Source organism: Chiloscyllium plagiosum, unplaced genomic scaffold (assembly GCF_037043375.1).
Source record: "Chiloscyllium plagiosum isolate Xiang-an unplaced genomic scaffold, Cpla_swu_hap1 HiC_scaffold_19, whole genome shotgun sequence".
Lineage (NCBI taxonomy): Eukaryota > Metazoa > Chordata > Chondrichthyes > Orectolobiformes > Hemiscylliidae > Chiloscyllium > Chiloscyllium plagiosum.
Window position 1 is genome coordinate 61,651,305 of NW_028270157.1, and position 18,758 is coordinate 61,670,062.

At 40.2% G+C, this 18,758-nt stretch overlaps 1 protein-coding gene across 13 annotated transcripts in view; it reads left to right on the forward strand.

Annotated features, from left to right (window-relative positions):
- Positions 1-18,758, forward strand: part of yaf2 (YY1 associated factor 2) — a 200,862-nt gene that overhangs the window by 26,574 nt on the left and 155,530 nt on the right. For 5 of the 13 annotated variants that reach the window (XM_087997457.1, XM_087997451.1, XM_087997449.1 and 2 more), the window contains exon 4: positions 9,018-9,071. The exons of the other annotated variants lie outside the window; for them this stretch is intronic. In XM_087997457.1, coding sequence (XP_087853583.1) covers positions 9,018-9,071 — 54 coding nt within the window. The remainder of the gene's footprint in view (positions 1-9,017; positions 9,072-18,758) is intronic. 13 annotated transcript variants of the gene reach the window in all.

Consider the following 18,758-nt stretch of genomic DNA (forward strand, 5'->3'; position numbering starts at 1 on the left):
TTAATATAGGTAAGTGCAAGGTGATGTATTTTGGAAAAGCAAATCTTAGCAGGACTTATACACTTAACGGTAAGGTCCTGCTGGAGAGTGTTGCTGAACAAAGAGACCTTGGAGTGCAGGTTTGTATTTTCTTGAAAGTAGAGTTGCAGATAGATAGGATAGTGAAGAAGGAGGCACAGAGTACAGGAATTGGGAGGTCATGTTGCAGCTGTACAGGACATTGGTTAGGCCACTTTTGGAATATGGCTTTCAATTCTGGTCTTCCTATCGGAAGGATGTTGTGAAACTTGAAAGGGTTCAGAAAAGGTTTACAAGAATGATGCCAGGTTTGGAGGGTTTAAGATATAGGGACCGGATGAATAGGTTAGGGTTGTTTTCCCTGAAGCATTGGAAGTTGAGGGGTGACCTTATAGAGATTTATAAAATCATGAGGAGCATGGATCGGGTAAATAGACAAAGTCTTTTCCCTGGGGTGGAGAAGTCTAGAACTAGAGGGTATAGATTTAGGGTGAGAGGGGAACGATATAAAAGAGACCTAAGGGGTAACTTTTTCACGCAAAAGGTGGTGCGGGTATGGAATGAGCTGCGAGAGGGAGTGGTGGAGGCTGGTACAATTAGAGCATTTGAAAGACATCTGGATGGGTATATGAATAGGAAGGGTTTAGAGGGATATGGGCCAGGTGCTGGCAAATGGGACTAGATTAGATTAGATATCTGCTCAGCATGGACGAGTTGGACCGAAGGGTTTGTTTCCGTGCTGTACATCTCTATGACTGTGCCTGAATTCAATTATCCCATTGTTATCAAAAACATTTGATAAAGCTACAGGAAGTACATTCTTTTGTAAATGTCATTTTCGTATTAGTGACATTTCACTCACTTTGCTTGACAACATTTGAGTGAGTATCCCTGCATCTGGAAAATTAGAGGTGAAACAGGAATAGCCAATTTTATGATGCATCATTACCAGAGCATCTACTGCACAAGATTTTTTTTCAATTGCAGCAGGGATTTGCTAATAGTAATTACATTGCTTGCTGTGTTTCCCTTCAGCCTTGACTGTAATGTGACTATTTTCTTCAGGATACATTGTTGCATGACAGTAATCATGTCAGTACATTGTCCTTCACCGGAGCATTAAGATAGAAAAGGTGAATGTTGATAAAATTGTTCAATTGAAGAGGATGGTAACTGTCAGACCAGTACCCTCCACACATCTGCAGTTGAAACATTGTATTAATTGTGTTCACATGAAGCTTTAATTAGTTCTTATTCTCAAATTAGTTACCATGGGGGGGGGGGGGGGGGGGGGGGGGGGCACGATGGCTCAATAGTTAGCCTCACAGTACCAGGGTCCTGGGTTCGTTTCCAGCCTTGGGCAACTGTCTGTGGTGCTCCAGTTTCCTCCCACAGTCCAAAGATGTGCTGTTTAGGGGAGTTGACCATGCTAAATTGTCCATAGTGTTAGGTACATCAGTCAGGGGTAAATAGAGGATAGGGGAATGGGTCTGGGTGGGTCTCTCTTTAGAGGGTCAGTGTAGACCTGTTGGGCCAAAGGGCCTGTTTCCATACTGTAGGGAATCTAATCTTACAAAATTCATTCAGTGAAATCTCTGAACTTTGATTCGGGAAGCGATATTACTTGCCTTTGTTTTTTCTAAACTAAAAGTAATCCAAGAAAAGACTATTTGTTTGCCTGCACACGTACTTGACACACTCAACTACTATGTTGAAGTAACATTTTCATGTCAGCTGCATGTATAACACAGTGCAAGGTTTTCATGCAGCAACTGCTCTAAACCAGCTCTTCAGGTTTTTTGGAGCAATGGGATAAACGTTTGTCACAACCAATGAGTGAGCTTTGTACAATCAAGTCACTTGTAAATTGCAAAGAGAACAATTGTTAAATGCTACAACAACTCTGCCTCCGCGCCCCCCCCCCCCAGTGCATTTGTTAACATGTATTGGATGACTCCATTTCCGCTGTCACGATTGGTTATTCTCTCATCCTTAATTTTTCAGTGCAGTGTTGCATAACTTCTCGTGTTCAGTATGTCAGTACAACTTTGAAAGACATAGTCATGATATCACCAATGTATCATAACATGTGACCTGAGTGGATAAAGAACTCCTACTCCATCCTAATCTGATCATCTGAAACATGATCATCTGAAAGCATGCTACTCTTTTGTAAAGCGCTGGCTTAATGCTAACCTAGACATGCTGTCCCTGAAGAATGTAATGTTTGTGTATAATTAGCTTTCATAAATGTCTTTCGGATTCTTTAATGCCACAGTATCCATGCTCAGTTTTCCAATGTAGTAGAGCCATAGAGATGTACAATGCGGCAACAGACCCTTCAGTCCATGCCAACCAGGTATCCTAACCTAATACTGTATAGTCTCATTTGGTGTATATCCCTCTAAACCCTTCCTATTCATATACCCATCCAGATGCCTTTTAAATGCTGTAATTGTACCAGCCTCCACCGCTTCCTCTCCCAGATCATTCCTACAATCATCACTCTGTGAAAAAGTTGCCCCTTAGGTCCCTTTTAAATTTTTACCATCTCACCCTCAACCTATACCCTCTGGTTCTGGACTCCCCCACCCCAGGGAAAAGACTTTATCTATTTATCCTATCCATGCCCCTCATGATTTTACAAACCTCTGAGGTTATCCCTCAGCCTCCAATGCTCCAGGGAAAACAACCTCAGCCTAATCAGTCTCTCCTTATACCTCAAACCCTCCAAACATGGCAACATCTTAGTAAATCTTTTCTGAACCCTTTCAAGTTTCACAATATCCTTCTGATGGTAGGGAGCAAGAGTCGCACACAATATTCCAAAAGTGGCCTAGCCAATGTCCTGTATAGCCGCAACATGACCTCTCAACTCATACATTCGATGTTCTGACCAATAAAAGAAAGCATACCAAATGCCGCCTTCACTATCCTATCTATCTTTGACTCTGTGTTCAAGGAACTGTGAACCTGCATTCCAGGTCTCTTTGTTCAGCAGCACTCCCCAGGACCTTACCATTAAGTGTATGAATCCTGCCCTGATTTGCCTTTCCAAAATGCGGGGGATCTAAGGTTTCTTTGGCAAATAGGGTTAAGGAGAATCCAAAGGGATTGTATGAATACATTCGGGACAAAAGGGCAACGAGGGAACAAATAGGGCCTCTCAAAGATTAGCAACTCAGCCCATGTGTGGAACTGCAGGAGATGCTAAACGAGTACTTTGTGTCAGTGTTTACCGTGGCTAAGGACATGGAAGATATAGAATGTCGGGAAATAGATGGTGACATCTTGAGAAAATGTTAGTGGAGATAAAATGAACATCCCTGCATCAAGTCAAATAGCATGATGAAGGCAAAATTACGTCACAGATCATCACAATTCTTAATCATTCTTGATCTATCTGACTCCTCACTTCCCCTTCTCTCTCCACCAGCCCCTCTTGGAAATTATTTATGCACATTATGGTCCCTCAAACATGATTGACTAATTATTTCAGTGGCAGTGGTTATGGGATGAAATAGAAAGGACAATAGCAACATGGAGGTGAAATTCATTGATGAGCAGGAAACTTAGTCTTGACGCATGGCTGCGTTTTGGATTGGAAGATTGCTTATAATGGGCTTCCCGAAGGATTGGTGCTGGGATCCCTGCTTGTTAATAATGTAGAACTGTGGGCTGGGCACAATTATAAAATTTGTAAATGATACAAAGCTTGCAAGAATCATGACCATTGAGGAAGATAGTGTTATACTTCAGAGGGAAATAATGAAGCCCATTGAGTTTCTCTGCCATTTAATAAAATCTTGGCTGACCTGATAATCTTCAACTCCACTTACCTGGCTTTTTCCCCAGAATTCTTGATTCCCTTGCTGATTAAAAATTTTGGCCTTGACCCAGCTTTGACAGTCCACTGCAGTAAGGAATTTTGCTACCGAGAGAAAAAAATCCTTCTCATTTCTGTCCTAAAGGTGCAACCTCTCATTCTGAGGTTATGCCCTGTGGGCCTGGAGTCTCCCACAAGGGGAAACGGTATTTATGCATCTCCCTCTATCTTCTATGTTTCAATAAGGCTGGCTCTCGTTCTTCTAAACTCCAATGAATATATGTAAATCTGTTTAACATCTCACAGCAAGGGGCGGCACGCTCGCTCAGTGGTTTGCACTGCTGCCTCACAACGCCAGGTTACCCGGGTTCGATTCCATCCTCTGGTGACTGTCTGTGTAGTGTCTGCACCTTCTTCCCATGTCTGCATGGGTTTCCTCTGGTGCTTCAGTTTCCTCCCAAAATCCAGAAATATAGAGGTTAGGTGAATTGGCCATGCTAAATTGCTCATAATGTTCAGGGATGTGTCGGTTAGGTGCATTAGTGAGGGTTCAAGGTAGAGTAATGGGGAACAGGTTTGGTGGGATACCCTTCGAAGAATCAGTGTGGACTTGTTGGGCCACAGTGTAGGGGTTCTATACATTCATGATATTCCCTCTGTACCTGATATTGGACTAATGAACTTTCTCTGGATTGCCTCCAACATAACTATATTTTTCCATAGATAAGAGTCCTAAATCTCTTCATAGTGTTCCAGCTCCAGTCTGATGGATGACTTATACAGTTTTAGCAAAACCTTCCTACTTATATACTCCTCCAATCCCTTAGAAATAAAAGCCAACAATTACAACATTTAAAAGGCATTTGGACAGATGCATGAATAAGAACGGTTTAGAGGGATATGGGCCAAACATAGGCAAATGAGACTAGTTCAGCTTAGGATATCTGGTTGGCATAGACGCAGTGGACTGGTGGGTCTGTTTCCAAACTATAGGATTCTTTGACTCCATTTGCCTCCTCTATTACTTGCTGAACTTGGATCTTAGTCTTTTGTAATTCATGGACCAAGACTCCTAAATCCCTCTGTTCTGTAGCTTTCTGCAGTCTTTCTTTATTTAAATAAATTTCCATTCCTTCATTGTGCCTAACAAAGTGCAAATCATAACAAGTTCCCACATTATATGCCATATGTCAATTTTTCACCCATTCACTTAACCTGTCAATGTCATGCTGCAGACTCTTTTTGTATCATCCTCACCACTTGGCTTTCCGTCCATTTTTGTCATTTGCAAACATATCTATAGTACATTGTTGTAAAAATTGTTGTTCCAGTAGTGAACCCTGTGGCATTCCACTAATTACAGATTTACATCCTGAAAATGCCGCCCTTGTCTTCAATAGTTAGCCAATCCTCTATCCATGCTAATAACCACTTCCACCACCATAAGCTCTTCTTGTCTTAAATAGCCCAACATATGGTACCTTATCAAACACGTTCCGTAAGTCCAAGTATATTACTTCCACTGTGTCCTCATGATCTATCTTGCATGTTATCTTTAAGAATTGTAGTAAATTTATCAGGCATGATTTCTCCTTCAAGAAGCCATGCTGACTCTGTTTGATCATATTATGTATTTAAAATGTCATTCAATTATGTTCTTTTATTATAAACTTGAACATTTTCCCAATAACAGACGTTAAGCTAACTGGCCTAGAGAGATTTTTTTTGTCTCCTTCCCTTTTATTTCTAAATAAAGGTGTAACATTGCCAGTTTCCCAATCCTCAAGGTCTTTTCCAGAATCTGAGAGCTCCTGGAAGATTACTTCTTTGGATGCATTCCATCAGATCGTAAAAGCATTGAGGATAGCAGATTACTTAGTGAGTAGCTATGATGTATATTCAGGCAGCTTTAGTTGAGGCTTTCAAAACAGTCTTGGATAATTATCTGAAAAAAATGTTCAGATCCAGGAAGAAAGGTCAGAGCCAAAATGAGACAGCTGAGAGAGTAAAAAAACATAGAAATGATTAGTAAAGTGATAAATATTGAGGTCTGTTTTTTAAATTACTGTTTAAATATGTGAAGTCTTTTATGTTGTGGCAAGTTAGTCTGTCACAATTATGTTCCCTGACAAAAATCTTCTAAATTTAGGAAGAATTTTTTTTCCATAACTTAATTAATTCTGTGTCAAATAAAAATTGGGAATCTGGTTATTTCTGCTACTAGATATTCATCTTCATGATGCATTTATATTTCAAACCAATTTTACCTGTTGCTGTTGAGACATGTTTCTAATGATAATTTGCCAGGAAACAAATTACTGAGGTTTTACTACTAACTGCACTACCTTTCCATAAACATAACCTGTAAGTATAAAAGTATATCCAGTTGATGGTGAGTGACACTGCAGAACATCAACCTGTGCTATCAAGGAATGCCAGAAGAGGTCCTCTGTTTAAAATCCTGTTCAATGTAAACAGATTTCAGATGTTGCACACAAGAAATCATCTTCATGGTGAAATATTGATAGCATTCAAAAAAGTGGCATACATACTTCTGTAAAATATCCTTTTAAAAATCTTTCAATTTAAACTTTCCTCCATTTTAAGGACTTGCCCTAAATGTATGTTTCACTTTACTTTTCTACATCTTCAAGTCACTGGTTTTAATTTGGGTCCATGTGCTTTATTTCATTTGATTTCACAATGCATTTAGGTCGTGATGAAATTCATTTCATCATTCTGCAAGAATGGGACAATTATGGAGCAGAGTTCCAAGAGTTGGAAAGTGGCGATGTTCACAACAATGGGATAGAGGTTTTTTTTGCCAGTTTCTCAATCAGTTACTCAGAATAATTCAGTATTAACTAAAGCGAAGTTCAGAGTTTGCAGGCAGTGACTGAGAATGTGAGAGACAGGCATGGAAGCAGATTCCATAATAAGAGTACTGTACTGTGGGGAAGGCATCTCAATAACATGTATTCTATGTAGGGGCTCAGTGAGGAGTCAGGAGTACTTGGATGGCTCTGTGCTATTAGAGCTCATGAAAATGTTCTCGGAATTAGTAGGCAGCTAAGTGCTGGAATGAGGACTCGCAATGAGAAGATTATTGGCTCTGTACTGGGAGAGGCAATGAAGGGCTCCCAAGAGGCCTGCAAACATTAAAATTTCAATGCCACTGAGAAATTGATTATGTATTTCAAATTGTCATTCAATTATGTTCTTTTATTATAAACGTGAACACTTTTTCCGAATAACAAACGTTAAGCTAACTGGCCTATAGATCGTTTTTGTCTCCTTCCCCTTTATTTCTAAATAAAGGTGTAACATTGACAGTTTTCCAATCCTCCAGGCCTTTTCCACAATCTAGGAGCTCCTTTTGAACTTCTCTTTAGCTAGTGTTGAACTATCCTGAGTAACTGATCGAGAAACTTGCAAAAGCTGTATTTGCTTTACAGAACTGTACAAGATTGGAGCTCAAAGTAAAATTCAGGGATAAGATTGCCTCTATGAAGCTAGCTGTTAGTCAAGAGCTGGAGTTAGGACACTGGAGTCCAGGGGAGTGTAGTGCTAGGAAACTAGAATGACCAAGCAGACTAGCAGCAGTTGCTGAGACAGACCATGGCAGAGAGGCCCAAGCGAGGCAGTTTCCAGGCCAGAACAACAAAAGCATTTGCATCATTTATGAAGTTTTGAGATTTGATGACCCAGTATGGGTCCCTAATGGCTAAAGGAGTTGGCTGCATGGGTGGGGATAGGGGGAAGGGGTGAGTTATTGAGAAATCCATGGGACCTGTGTTGGTCTGGTTTGCTCTTGTGTTTGATGTGTGCTGCAGGACATTTGATCACCGTCTAGAACCCATATTTAAGTTATCTTCACAGGTTAATTCTAGGTTTTGAAAATAAGTTACGCCTGTATTGTCATTTGTATTACTGTTTTAATATTATATGCTAAAGTCAATTGTAGTTTGTTCAAAACTGTGAAGTATTGTGACTTTATTCTCTTAATAACTACCCTGGATATCGCAGTTTGAAAAAATAAAAGTCACTGGCCCCAACCAGACCGTATCTTAAATTTAGCCGTCTGGGTCCAGGTTCATAACAAAATTCAAAATCCATGAAGCATGTCATTTCAAACTGTAATTAGAATGCTATACAGTGGGTTTTCAGTTTAATGATGTTGAGAATTTGTTGCTCATACTCTGAGCAACATTTCTTTTCAATACTTTTGCCAATAACGGGTTCTGTGGTTTGCACATTCTTCCCATGTCTGCATGGGTTTCCTACAGTTGCTCCAGTTTCCTCCCACAACCCAAAGATGTGCAGGTTAGGTGAATTGGCCATGCTAAATTTCCCATAGTGTTCAGGGATGTGTAGGTTAGGTGCATTAGTCATGGGAAATGTAGAGTAATAGGAGTGGGGAATTGGTCTGGGTGGGCTACTCTTTGGACGGTCAGAGTGGACTTGTTGGGCCAAATGGCCTGTTTCCACACTGGAGGGATTCTATGATACGGTGTCAGTGAAGATGTTGCCAACTAATTTTACAGAACTGTGATAAAAGAAAATGACTGCAGGCTACAGTCATTTTTGTTTGGGCCACCAACGTGGATGGTGGAGTTGGGGGTGAGAACGTCATACGTCCAAAGATGCATCCTCCAAATGTCATAAGATCATAAGAAATAAGAACAGGGGTAGGTTATTCAGCCCCTCGATCCTGCTGTGTTATTCAATTGGATCATGGCTGATCTGACTCTCCTCATGTCCACTTTTCTGTGTTTTCCCCTGCTGATCAAGAACCCATCTAATACAGCCTTCACTATACACAAGGACATTGTGCCCACAGCTCTCTGTGATGAGGAGTTCCATACAGACTCAGTCCTCTCAGAGAAGAAATTCCTTCTCATCTCAGTTTTAAATTGGCACCCTTAATTCTGAGACCATGCCATCCGGTCCGAGACTGTTTCATGATGGAAAACATTCTCTCAGCATTTACTCTATCTAAGCTGTTAAGAATCCTCTATCTTGGAATGCATTCACCCCCGTTCTTCTAAATTCCAGTGAGTAGAGTCGCAATCCTTTTAACCTTTGCTCATAAGACTAATCATCCATACTCAGGATCATCTCAGTGAACATACTCTGGATTTCCTCCAGTGAAATGATATCTTTTCTTAAATAGGGGGACCAAAACTGCTCTCAGTATTTCAGATTTGGTGTCTCATGTGCAGTTACGGTAAGACGTCACTACTCTTCTACTCCAACCCCCTTAATCTTGGACCAACATTCCACAAGCCTTCCTGATTATCTGCTGCATCTGTGTACTTGCTTTCTGTCTTTCGTGTACAAGTGCCCCCAGGTCCCAGTTTTTCTGCAGTTTTTCTCCATTTCCTCCATTGTGCTGTGCTGTGTCTCCTCACCAAGGGGCTCTGTCACCTGTTTGTTGTGTTTGGATGGTGGATTTATCCTGAGAATCTCTCTGTAATCAAAAGTCTGGTGTTGTGTAGCTGCATCTCTGTTTCACCCATCTGAACATGTTTTGGATTTCCTAACTTGCAAGTAAGAAATGGTGCACAATAAAGATGTTTTCAGCATATCTGTATTGGGGAGTGCACTCGTCCTTGAAAACTTGATTTACAATAGAAAAATACAAAACTTCACAGAGCTTGAGCCCTGAGGAATGACTTTGAATTTAACATTCCATTAACTGTGTTAAATAGAAACATTTCTGAATTAGGGGGTATTAACACTTGTGACCCTCAGTGGTTTCTCACACATGTCAAGTAAATTTCAGGTATTGTATGATGAGTTTTTGGCATAAAGTTCATCTAAGTTGGTCCTAGATAGGGGGTTCATGTTCTGCACTTTTGACCACCTCGGTCCATGAAGTGTTCTCCAGCAGAATGCACAAGAAAGTTTTGCTTTTATGTCACTTCTCAGTACTTCAGGTCACCCGAAAGTGCTTCACAACAAATGTAACGAATATTAATGTAAAGATACTACATTGTGGAAGCACAGCAGTCAATTAGCACATGTCAAAGCTTTGCGTAACAAAATGTGTTCATGTTCAAAAAATCTGTTTTAATCAAATAAATTTGCAGTTCTTCTTGAATTGTGCTATAGGACTTCTTATGTCTGCCTGAGAGACTAGATGATACACTATAATAGCTGAAAGATGATAAGTCAGGGAATGCAGCATGCCACCAATAATACATACGTGGAACAGAGAATTCTGTTTTGCTTCTGATTTCCAACATCTATTTGCTTTTATATTACTGCACTGAGAGCATCTGCTTCTCGATTTGTGTTCAAGACTGGTGTGAGACTTAAGCCCACAATTATATGATTGAACCTTCAACCACTGGACGGTAACCATTGGTAGTGTGGGGTTTTCCAGAAAAGAGAAAAGGCTGTTCAATTCACAGATTTTTCTTTCGTAAATTAAGCCCATTTGTGGTTTGTGGTTATTACCATTTACCTTACTCTCCCATGTCCCCAAAAGTTTATTTCATCTCCAAAACCTTTGATGCAACAAAATGAGTTGGTAAGGGATATGCTTTTGAAGTTATGTATGGTAAGTGAAAGTGGCAGTCGTGGAATCGTTAGGGTCATAGCGGTTTGTGTCCAGAATTGTTTGAGCCAGAAATTGGCTAAATGTTAAATTACAAGTAACACATTGTGGGTAGAGGAGATTTGAAATAAAAACAGTAACTCCTGAAGAAAGTCTGTGAAGAGAGAAATGATGAACCTGTGATGTGATAAGTCAGTGAGGAAAATACCACTGGACATCCTGGGAGTAGAAAGGCTCGCGGAATTGCCAAACACGTGGCATTGTAATATTGAGAAGTGTTGAACGATGCATTTTTAATGAATATTGAGGATAGGCAACATAAGCTAATGACACATATTAAAAGGGTGTACAGACAAAAAAATTTAAAGAAATTAACATTTTTTTAAACAAAATAATGCATCTGAGACCTTTGGTTTTATGAACTGAAACAGAGACTACTTGACAAAAGATTTAGAGGTGCCAGTGTTGGACCAGTATAAGTATACTCCACAAACACCTGATGAAGGAGTAGTGCTTCCACATAAATGTGTTTGACTTTAACCTGGTGTTGTATGATGGCGCGGGTATGGTCGACTCCTTGCGAGCTCCTCTGTGCAGATCTAAGTTTCCTATTTCCTACAATCGTTCTACACTCTTTAAACTGATTTTTAACAGTGTACAAAAGCAAAGTTATGCAAACACCTGTTGAAACACTTGTTAAGCTGCAGTTGGAATGTTGTCTCCATTAGGTAAGTTAGCTCACTGAGGTGGAAGGTTTGTTTTCAAACGTTTTGTCACAATGCCAGGTGACAACTTCAGTGAGAGTCTCCGGTGAAGCGCTGGTGGTATGTCCCACCTCTCTCTTTATAGGTCTTGGTTTCTTAAGATGGGTGATGTCATTTCCAGTTCTTTTCAAGGGAAGGTAGATAGGATCTAAGTCGATGTGTTTATTGATAGAATTCTCATGCATGTCTTTGTTTTGCCTGACCTAGGATGTGTGTATTGTCAACATTAATATGCATCAAATTTTCAAAAGGATACCATGGTGCTGCTGAAATGTACAATATTGAATCATTGGTATCAACTTTTGGGTGACTGGTTAGATGAGTTTTTTATGCAAAAATTGTAATGATCGGGATGCAATGCCTAGAAGAGTGGTGGAAGCAGATTGGATGAATACTTGAATGAGAAAATGATGCATGGCTTTGAGGAAAAGGCATGGGGCTAATTGGACAGCACCACCAAAGAGCTGGCAGGCACAGTCAAGAATGACCTTCTGTTCTGTATCTTTATAGAATTCTATGACTTGTGTCGTCACTTGCATCAATATCCCTGACTGGTACAACATTTTACAATTTAATGACCATTTCAGTATACATCTTGATGTTGACACTGTAAATATAACTTGAATGAGAAGAATAATTCGGTCATTAGTGCTTGTTCCTGATTGGAATTTTTGAACAAAATGTCCTTTATTCATTTCCCATAAAACCCACATCTGACATTTAGTCCCATTGGAGTCATTTTTCCACATCTGGTCTTTTTGTGTTGGTTCTTTGGGACATGCATTACTGTATATTATATTCTTGTTCATAACGTCATTTGTCTGCAGCATCTGTGTAGTTCTGTTCCTGAGTTGCTGTTTCTCTATGTTAAAAAATGTGCTTCATCTTTGGAAGGGATTGGCTCACTGAGACATGGTTTGGTGGTCATTGTCCACCTACCATTGTATTGGCCACTTGTTTCAGTGCATATTTAATTAAATGGACAGTACAGCCAAAACTATTGAGCACCAAAAGTGTTAAAAGTACTCAGCAGGTCTGATGCATCTGTGGAGAGAAACAGAATTAATTTTTTGATTGAGAAGGGGCAAAGAATGTTAAGCAAAGCACAAGACCTGGGAATAGGGCAGAGAGGTGAAATGACAAAAGTTTCATGGGACAAAAGTCAAAGTCAAAAGGATTGGTAATGGCTGAAGTAAAGAAATAGCATTTTTCCAGAATGTGAATGGGAACGTAATCAAAAGCTTTGTCTGGAAACAACAATATGGGAAACAAGGCAAGCATATGACAATAACAGCTGAATCAGAATGGGCTTAAACTTCAATGTCTGAAATTGTTGGAACTCCATTTATTTTTATTCATTCATTACCAATTCCTAATATACCTTAAAATTGTACTAAGCCACTTTCTTGAACCCATGCAGTCCATGTGGAGCATATAGACCCTCAGTGCTGTTAAGAGGGTTGTCTTTGCTTTTTGAAAATTGATACCAGTGATATAGTTTCAGGTCAGAATGATATGTCACTTGCAACAGACCTTTCAGGTGGTGATCTGATGCCCAAGTCCTCCTAGGTAGTAAAGATTGTAAGTTTTGGATGTACTGTCTGAGGAACCTTGGCACATTTTTACAGAGCATTTTGTCGTAGTTATGGGTATGTTCACCGAGCTAGGAAGTTGATTTGCAGACATTTCGTACCCTATCTAGGTGACATCTTCAGTGCTTTGGAGCCTCCTGTGAAACACTGCTGTACTGTCTCTTCTGGAATTTATTTGGTTCCGTTTCTGTTGCTTCCGGTTGCAGGTTCCGGTTGTCAGGGGATGAAGTGTCTCAAATCAACTTCCCAGTTCGGCGAACATGCTCAACTACGATAACCAGCACCTGAGTTATAAATCTTTATGCAAACCTTGAAGAGCATTTTGTAGACTGTGCACATTGCTGCCACTGTGCTTCAGCAAGTGAGTGTTGAAGCTAGTGAATATATGAACAAAGAAACATAGGTACAAGATTAGACATTCATCCCCTCAAGTCTGTTCTGCCATTTAATGAGATTGTGACTGATCTGCAGCCTAACTCCATATACCTGCCTTTGGCCCATATCCCTTAATATCTTTGCTTAACAAAAGTTATCTATTGCAGATTTAAAACTAACAATTGATTTAGTGTCAACTGCCATTTGTGGAAGAGTGTTCCAAGCTTGTGTAGAAGTGTTTTACGTGTAGAAGTGCTTCCTAATACTGCAGCTGGATGGTCCTGCAACAAGTATCAGACTACTCACCTTAGTTTCAGAATCTCCAGCCAGTGGAAAGAGTTTATCTACCTCTCTTTCCCTGTTAATATTTTTGAAGGTTTCGATCAGGTCACAACATAACCTTCCAAATTCTAGACAAAACAGACCTAGTTTATATAATGTCGTCATATAACTTAACCCCTGATATCCAGGTTGCATTCTTGCAAACCCGCATTGTACTCACAAAATACAAAACAGAAAGACTGAACAGAGGTGATATTTTGAAAAGAAGATTGCTCTTATTGGCCCCAATGTAGATTAGATTAGATTCTCTACAGTGTGGAAACAGGTCTTTCAGTCTAATAAGTCCACACCGACCCTCCTGAGAGTAAGCCACCCAGACCCATTTCCCTGTGACTGGTGCACCTAACATGATGGACAATTTAGATTGGCCAGTTCACCTGAACCTGCACATCTTTGAACTGTGGGAGGAAACCAGAGCACCCGGAGGAAGCCCATGCAGACACTGGGATAATGTTCAAACTCCACACAGACAGTCACCCCAAGGCTGGAATCGAACCTGGGACCCTGGTGCAGTGAAGCAGCAGTGCTAACCACTGAGCCACTGTGCCGCCTGTCTAATGAATGCACACATCACACATTGCTTCTTATTGAAATGGAATTGTTGATAGAAGTAATATGATGCAAGATCTTCCAACCAAGCTTAATTTCAGATGGAAATCGGGCTGGCTCCAAATCTTTAGATTACTCCAAGTAATTACTGTCATCTTCTCAGGGTTTCAAAGTGAGTTGGAATTGGAAACTTTATCAGATTTCTGAAAAACTTCCATCTAGAGAAGGAGAGAGAGGGACTTTCAGTTTTGTTCTTTTAAAAAAAAATTCTGATTACCTAGGTTTTTGAAACACAAACCTAGACCAGTAAGAGTTGCTAGGAAACTGTTAGCACAGGGCCTCATAATCTCTTCCAAAACTATGTTTTCTGACATTTCATGGCCATAAACCTAATGTAATGTAAATGCACGGCTATTTTTCCACTCAGTAATTGCCAGGTGGATTATAGACCACATTAAACTGCTGACTTTGTTTTCCAGAAGCCATTTCCCTTTGTGAAAATTCTGTTGAATCCATAAAGTGTTCAAGCAGTTCAATATCTTTTCGTTTTTCTCACAGTCCATGAATATAACAGAATTTTATCCGGACCATATCCTTTGCAGTATCCAGTTTCTTCAATATTTTCTTTATCGTGTGGAGTGAATCCATGATATTGAGGTCGTTGGAAGGTTAAGATGGATCACCCACTCATCTCTTCTGGCAGATGGTAGTTGCAAATACTTCAGCCTTGTCTCTTTATGTTGAACTGCCCCAGCATTGAGAATGGACATGTTTGTTTATGGCACCTTCTCTTGTTTACTATCTTTAAGGGCGAGATGTGGCAGAACAGCAGAGCTTAGGTCAGTTCCATTTCTTGTGAGAATCTCTGACATATGAATTAGGAATAGTTGTAGGCCATTCAGCCCCTCCAGACTATTCTGTCATTCAATAAGATCATGACTGATTTGTTTGTGTTTCAAATTCCACAATCCCATATACCTCTGATAATCTTTGAATCCCTTGACTAATAAAAATTTGACTGCCTCTGCCTTAAAAATACTTTATGAAGCAGTCTCCACCACTTTCTGAGGCAGCGTTCATAAATTGTACAATTCATGCAAAAGTTTCTCTACATTTGTCCTAAAAGGGCAAACCCTAATTTTTGAGCAGGGTTCTGATTCTGGAGTCAGCAAGAGTTTTCTCCATCTACGTTGAAACTTTATTGCTGGAACAGCACAGCAGGTCAGGCAGCATCCAGGGAACAGGAGATTCGACGTTTCGGGCACACTGAAGAAGGGCCTGTGCCCGAAACGTCGAATCTCCTGTTCCCTGGATGCTGCCTGACCTGCTGTGCTGTTCCAGCAATAAAGTTTCAACTTTGATCTCCAGCATCTGCAGACCTCACTTTCTCCTTTTCTCCATCTACCTTGACAAGATTGCTCTTATCCAGTTCAATCATCACATGATGGCAGTTCACCCATCACTTTTTTTCAACGCCAATGGAAACTGGCATAGTCTGTCCAACCTTGCTTCATAAGAGTACCTACTCATTCCAAATATCAATTTAACAGACTTCTCTGAACTTTTTCCAAAACACTTGCATTGATCCTTAAGTAAAGAGACCAACGCTGAGCACATTGTGTTCAAGATGTGATTTCACCAATACTCTTTTTGTCTGAGGCATAACATGCTCACTTGAACATACTTATCCCGTAATAAAGAATAGCAATTCATTAGCTGCCATGTTGATGGTATATGGCAACCAGCAGGCAAATTCCTTGCTGAGCTGATAGCAAGAAGCTTCACGAGACCCAGAGATATTAAGGACTCTCCGGGCAACTCCATCTCAACTGTATTCAACCAGTATGCAGCTCTGTTCAATATTTGCACAATTACCTGTCCCATTGAAGCTGCACCAAAAATTATAGTACGAAATCCATAAAGCTAATACGGGGATGCATTTGTGTTATGTTGATAATACTTTGTAACTAATATTTGTTGGCTGAAGTGTATATGAGAATTTTAAGATAAAATGTAAAAAATAGAAAATGTAAGTAATAATCAGACCTAGCAGCATCTGTGGAGAGCAAATATTTCTTGTCTAAGAATAGTTTGCTGTATGTCAGACACACATTCGTGTATTGACTGTCAGGATCATAAAGAATGTCCCACGCACTTTATTTTATACCTGTCTCATTTGACATGGGTTAATTTGCCTTCTCTTTTAATTAGAAGTGAAGTGGAAAAAACAAATCTATGAACTCAAACAAGGAAGGATTTCAGATATGATGCGACTTTGAGGAGGAGTAGAATGTGGAACAAACTTTCCTTACTAGCATTACTAATATGTGTGTTTTTAATTCATAGAGTCATACAGCATGGAAACGGACCCTTCAGTCCAACTAGTCCATGCTGATCATAATCCCAAACTAAACTAGTCCCACCTGGCTGCTCCTGGCCCATATCCCACCAAACCTTTCCTATTCAAATCCTATCTATCCAATTGTCTTTTAAAGTTGTAATTATATCCACATTCACCACTTTCTCAGGAAGTTCATTCCACACGCGAACCACTCTCTGTATAAAAGAATTGCCTCGTGTCTTTTTTGAATCTCTCTCCTCTCATCTTAAAAATGTGCCTCCTAGTCTTGAAATCCCCCATTCCTAAGGAAAAGACAACTACCATTAACTTTATCAATTCCTCTCATTATTTTATAAGCTTGTATCAGATTGCCTCTCAACCTCCTTTGCTCCAGTGAAAAAGTCCCAGCCTGTCTTTATAACTCAAACCTTCCATAGCCAGCAACATCCTGGTAAATCTTTTATGAACCCTTTCCAGCTTGATAATATCCTTCCTATAACTGAGCAACCAGAACTGGACACAGTATTCTAGAAAAGGCCTCACCAATGTCCTGGGAGAAAGTGAGGACTGCAGATGCTGGAGATCAGAGCTGAAAAATGTGTTGCTGGAAAAGCGCAGCAGGTCAGGCAGCATCCAAGGAGCAGGAGAATCGACGTTTCGGGCATAAGCCCTTCTTCATTCACCCATGTCCTGTGCAACCTCAACATGATTTCCCAGCTTCTAGGCTCAAGGATCAAGCGTGCCAAATGCCTTTTTAGTCATCTTGCATATATGTGACACAAACCTCAAAGAATCAGGGAAGATCACCAGAGTAATATAAAGGATCAAATCTTTGAGGGTAAACTGTCTCATGTTATGTGGAAAATTCTTTGCAACATGCTGGTCATGCTGATGAAGCGTAATAGTGAAGTATGGTGAACACTTTGGTTCATTTGAACATCAGAAACACCGAGACATCTCTATTTATATATTGTTATACTTGCAAATTTAGTTCAATCCAAAAAGACCAATTTGTGAGGCACTATTTGTGAAAAGTGAAAAACTATTTGCAGCTCTGAGTGCAACTATTTTTCACTGGCGCAAAGGAGGTTGAGAGGCAATCTGATACAAGCTTATAAAATAATGAGAGGAATTGATAAAGTTAATGGTAGTGGTGACAAACTAAGAATGGCACTTGGTAAAAAGTTGCTGAGTAGTGAAACTTATTTACTTTTCTGTAAGCACATCAATACCAATATGTTGAAGACACTTAATGATCTTGGTTAGTTGAGAAACTCCATTTAGCTTGAGACCCAAACATTTTAACTTGATTCTTGCTCAGGATTTTGGAGAAATGACACTGTGGACATGATGTGGAATGGGGATGTCACACTGAAGACATTATGTTGAGAAGGCAATGTGAGGGCTGGATGACCATTGGTTACACAGTTTCTTTCTCTTGAGCAATATTTTTAGTTGAATAAAGGCCAAATCGTTTTAGCTGTATTTGAAAATCCAACCCCTTCATCTCAGTAATCAGTCTAGTGAATGTTTATTGAACTGCTTCCAATAGTAGAGTAATAGAGATACACAGCACGGAAACAGACCTTCGGTCCACCTTGTACATGCCGACCAAATATCCCAACCTCATCTAGTCCCATTTGCCAGCACTTGGTCCATATCCATCTCAACCCTTCATAGACACGTTCTATACACACACCACCCTCTGCATGGAAAAGTTGCCCCCTTAGGCCCCTTTTAAATCTTTCCCCTCTCACCTTAAACCTATGCCCTCTAGTTCTGGATTCCCCCACTCCAGGAAAAGGGCTTGTCATGGATTTATCCTATCCATGTTCCTCATGATTTTATAAATCTCTAGGAGTTCACCCCTCAGCCTCCGACTCTCCAGGAATACAGCCCCAGTCTATTCAGCCTCTGCCTATAGCTCAAATCCTCCAACCCTGGCAACATCCTTGTAAATCTTTTCTGAACCCTTTCAACTTTCACGACATCTTTCTGATAGGAAGGAGACCAGAATTGCACGCAATATTCCAAAAGTGGCCTAACCAATGTCCTGTACAGCCGCATCATGTAGCATATCAATTTTTAAATTTGGTAGCCAAAACTGTACACTCAACGTCCAGCTGTGACCCCAACAATATCCTGGACAATTGTAACATGACTTTGCAATAAATGTAAAAATTCCATTTGTCAGCTTAATTACTCACAGCACCTGCTTTTGTTTCATGTATAGTAACATTCGAATCCCCCTCTGGTACACTCTGATCTCGCTCTGCCAAGTGTTTGCCCACTCACTGAACTTTGCAGTTTGCTTAGGTCCTCGTTAGTGTGCCTTCCCACCTACTTTTATGTTATCAGCAATTTTGGATACCTCGTACTAAGTCCCCTT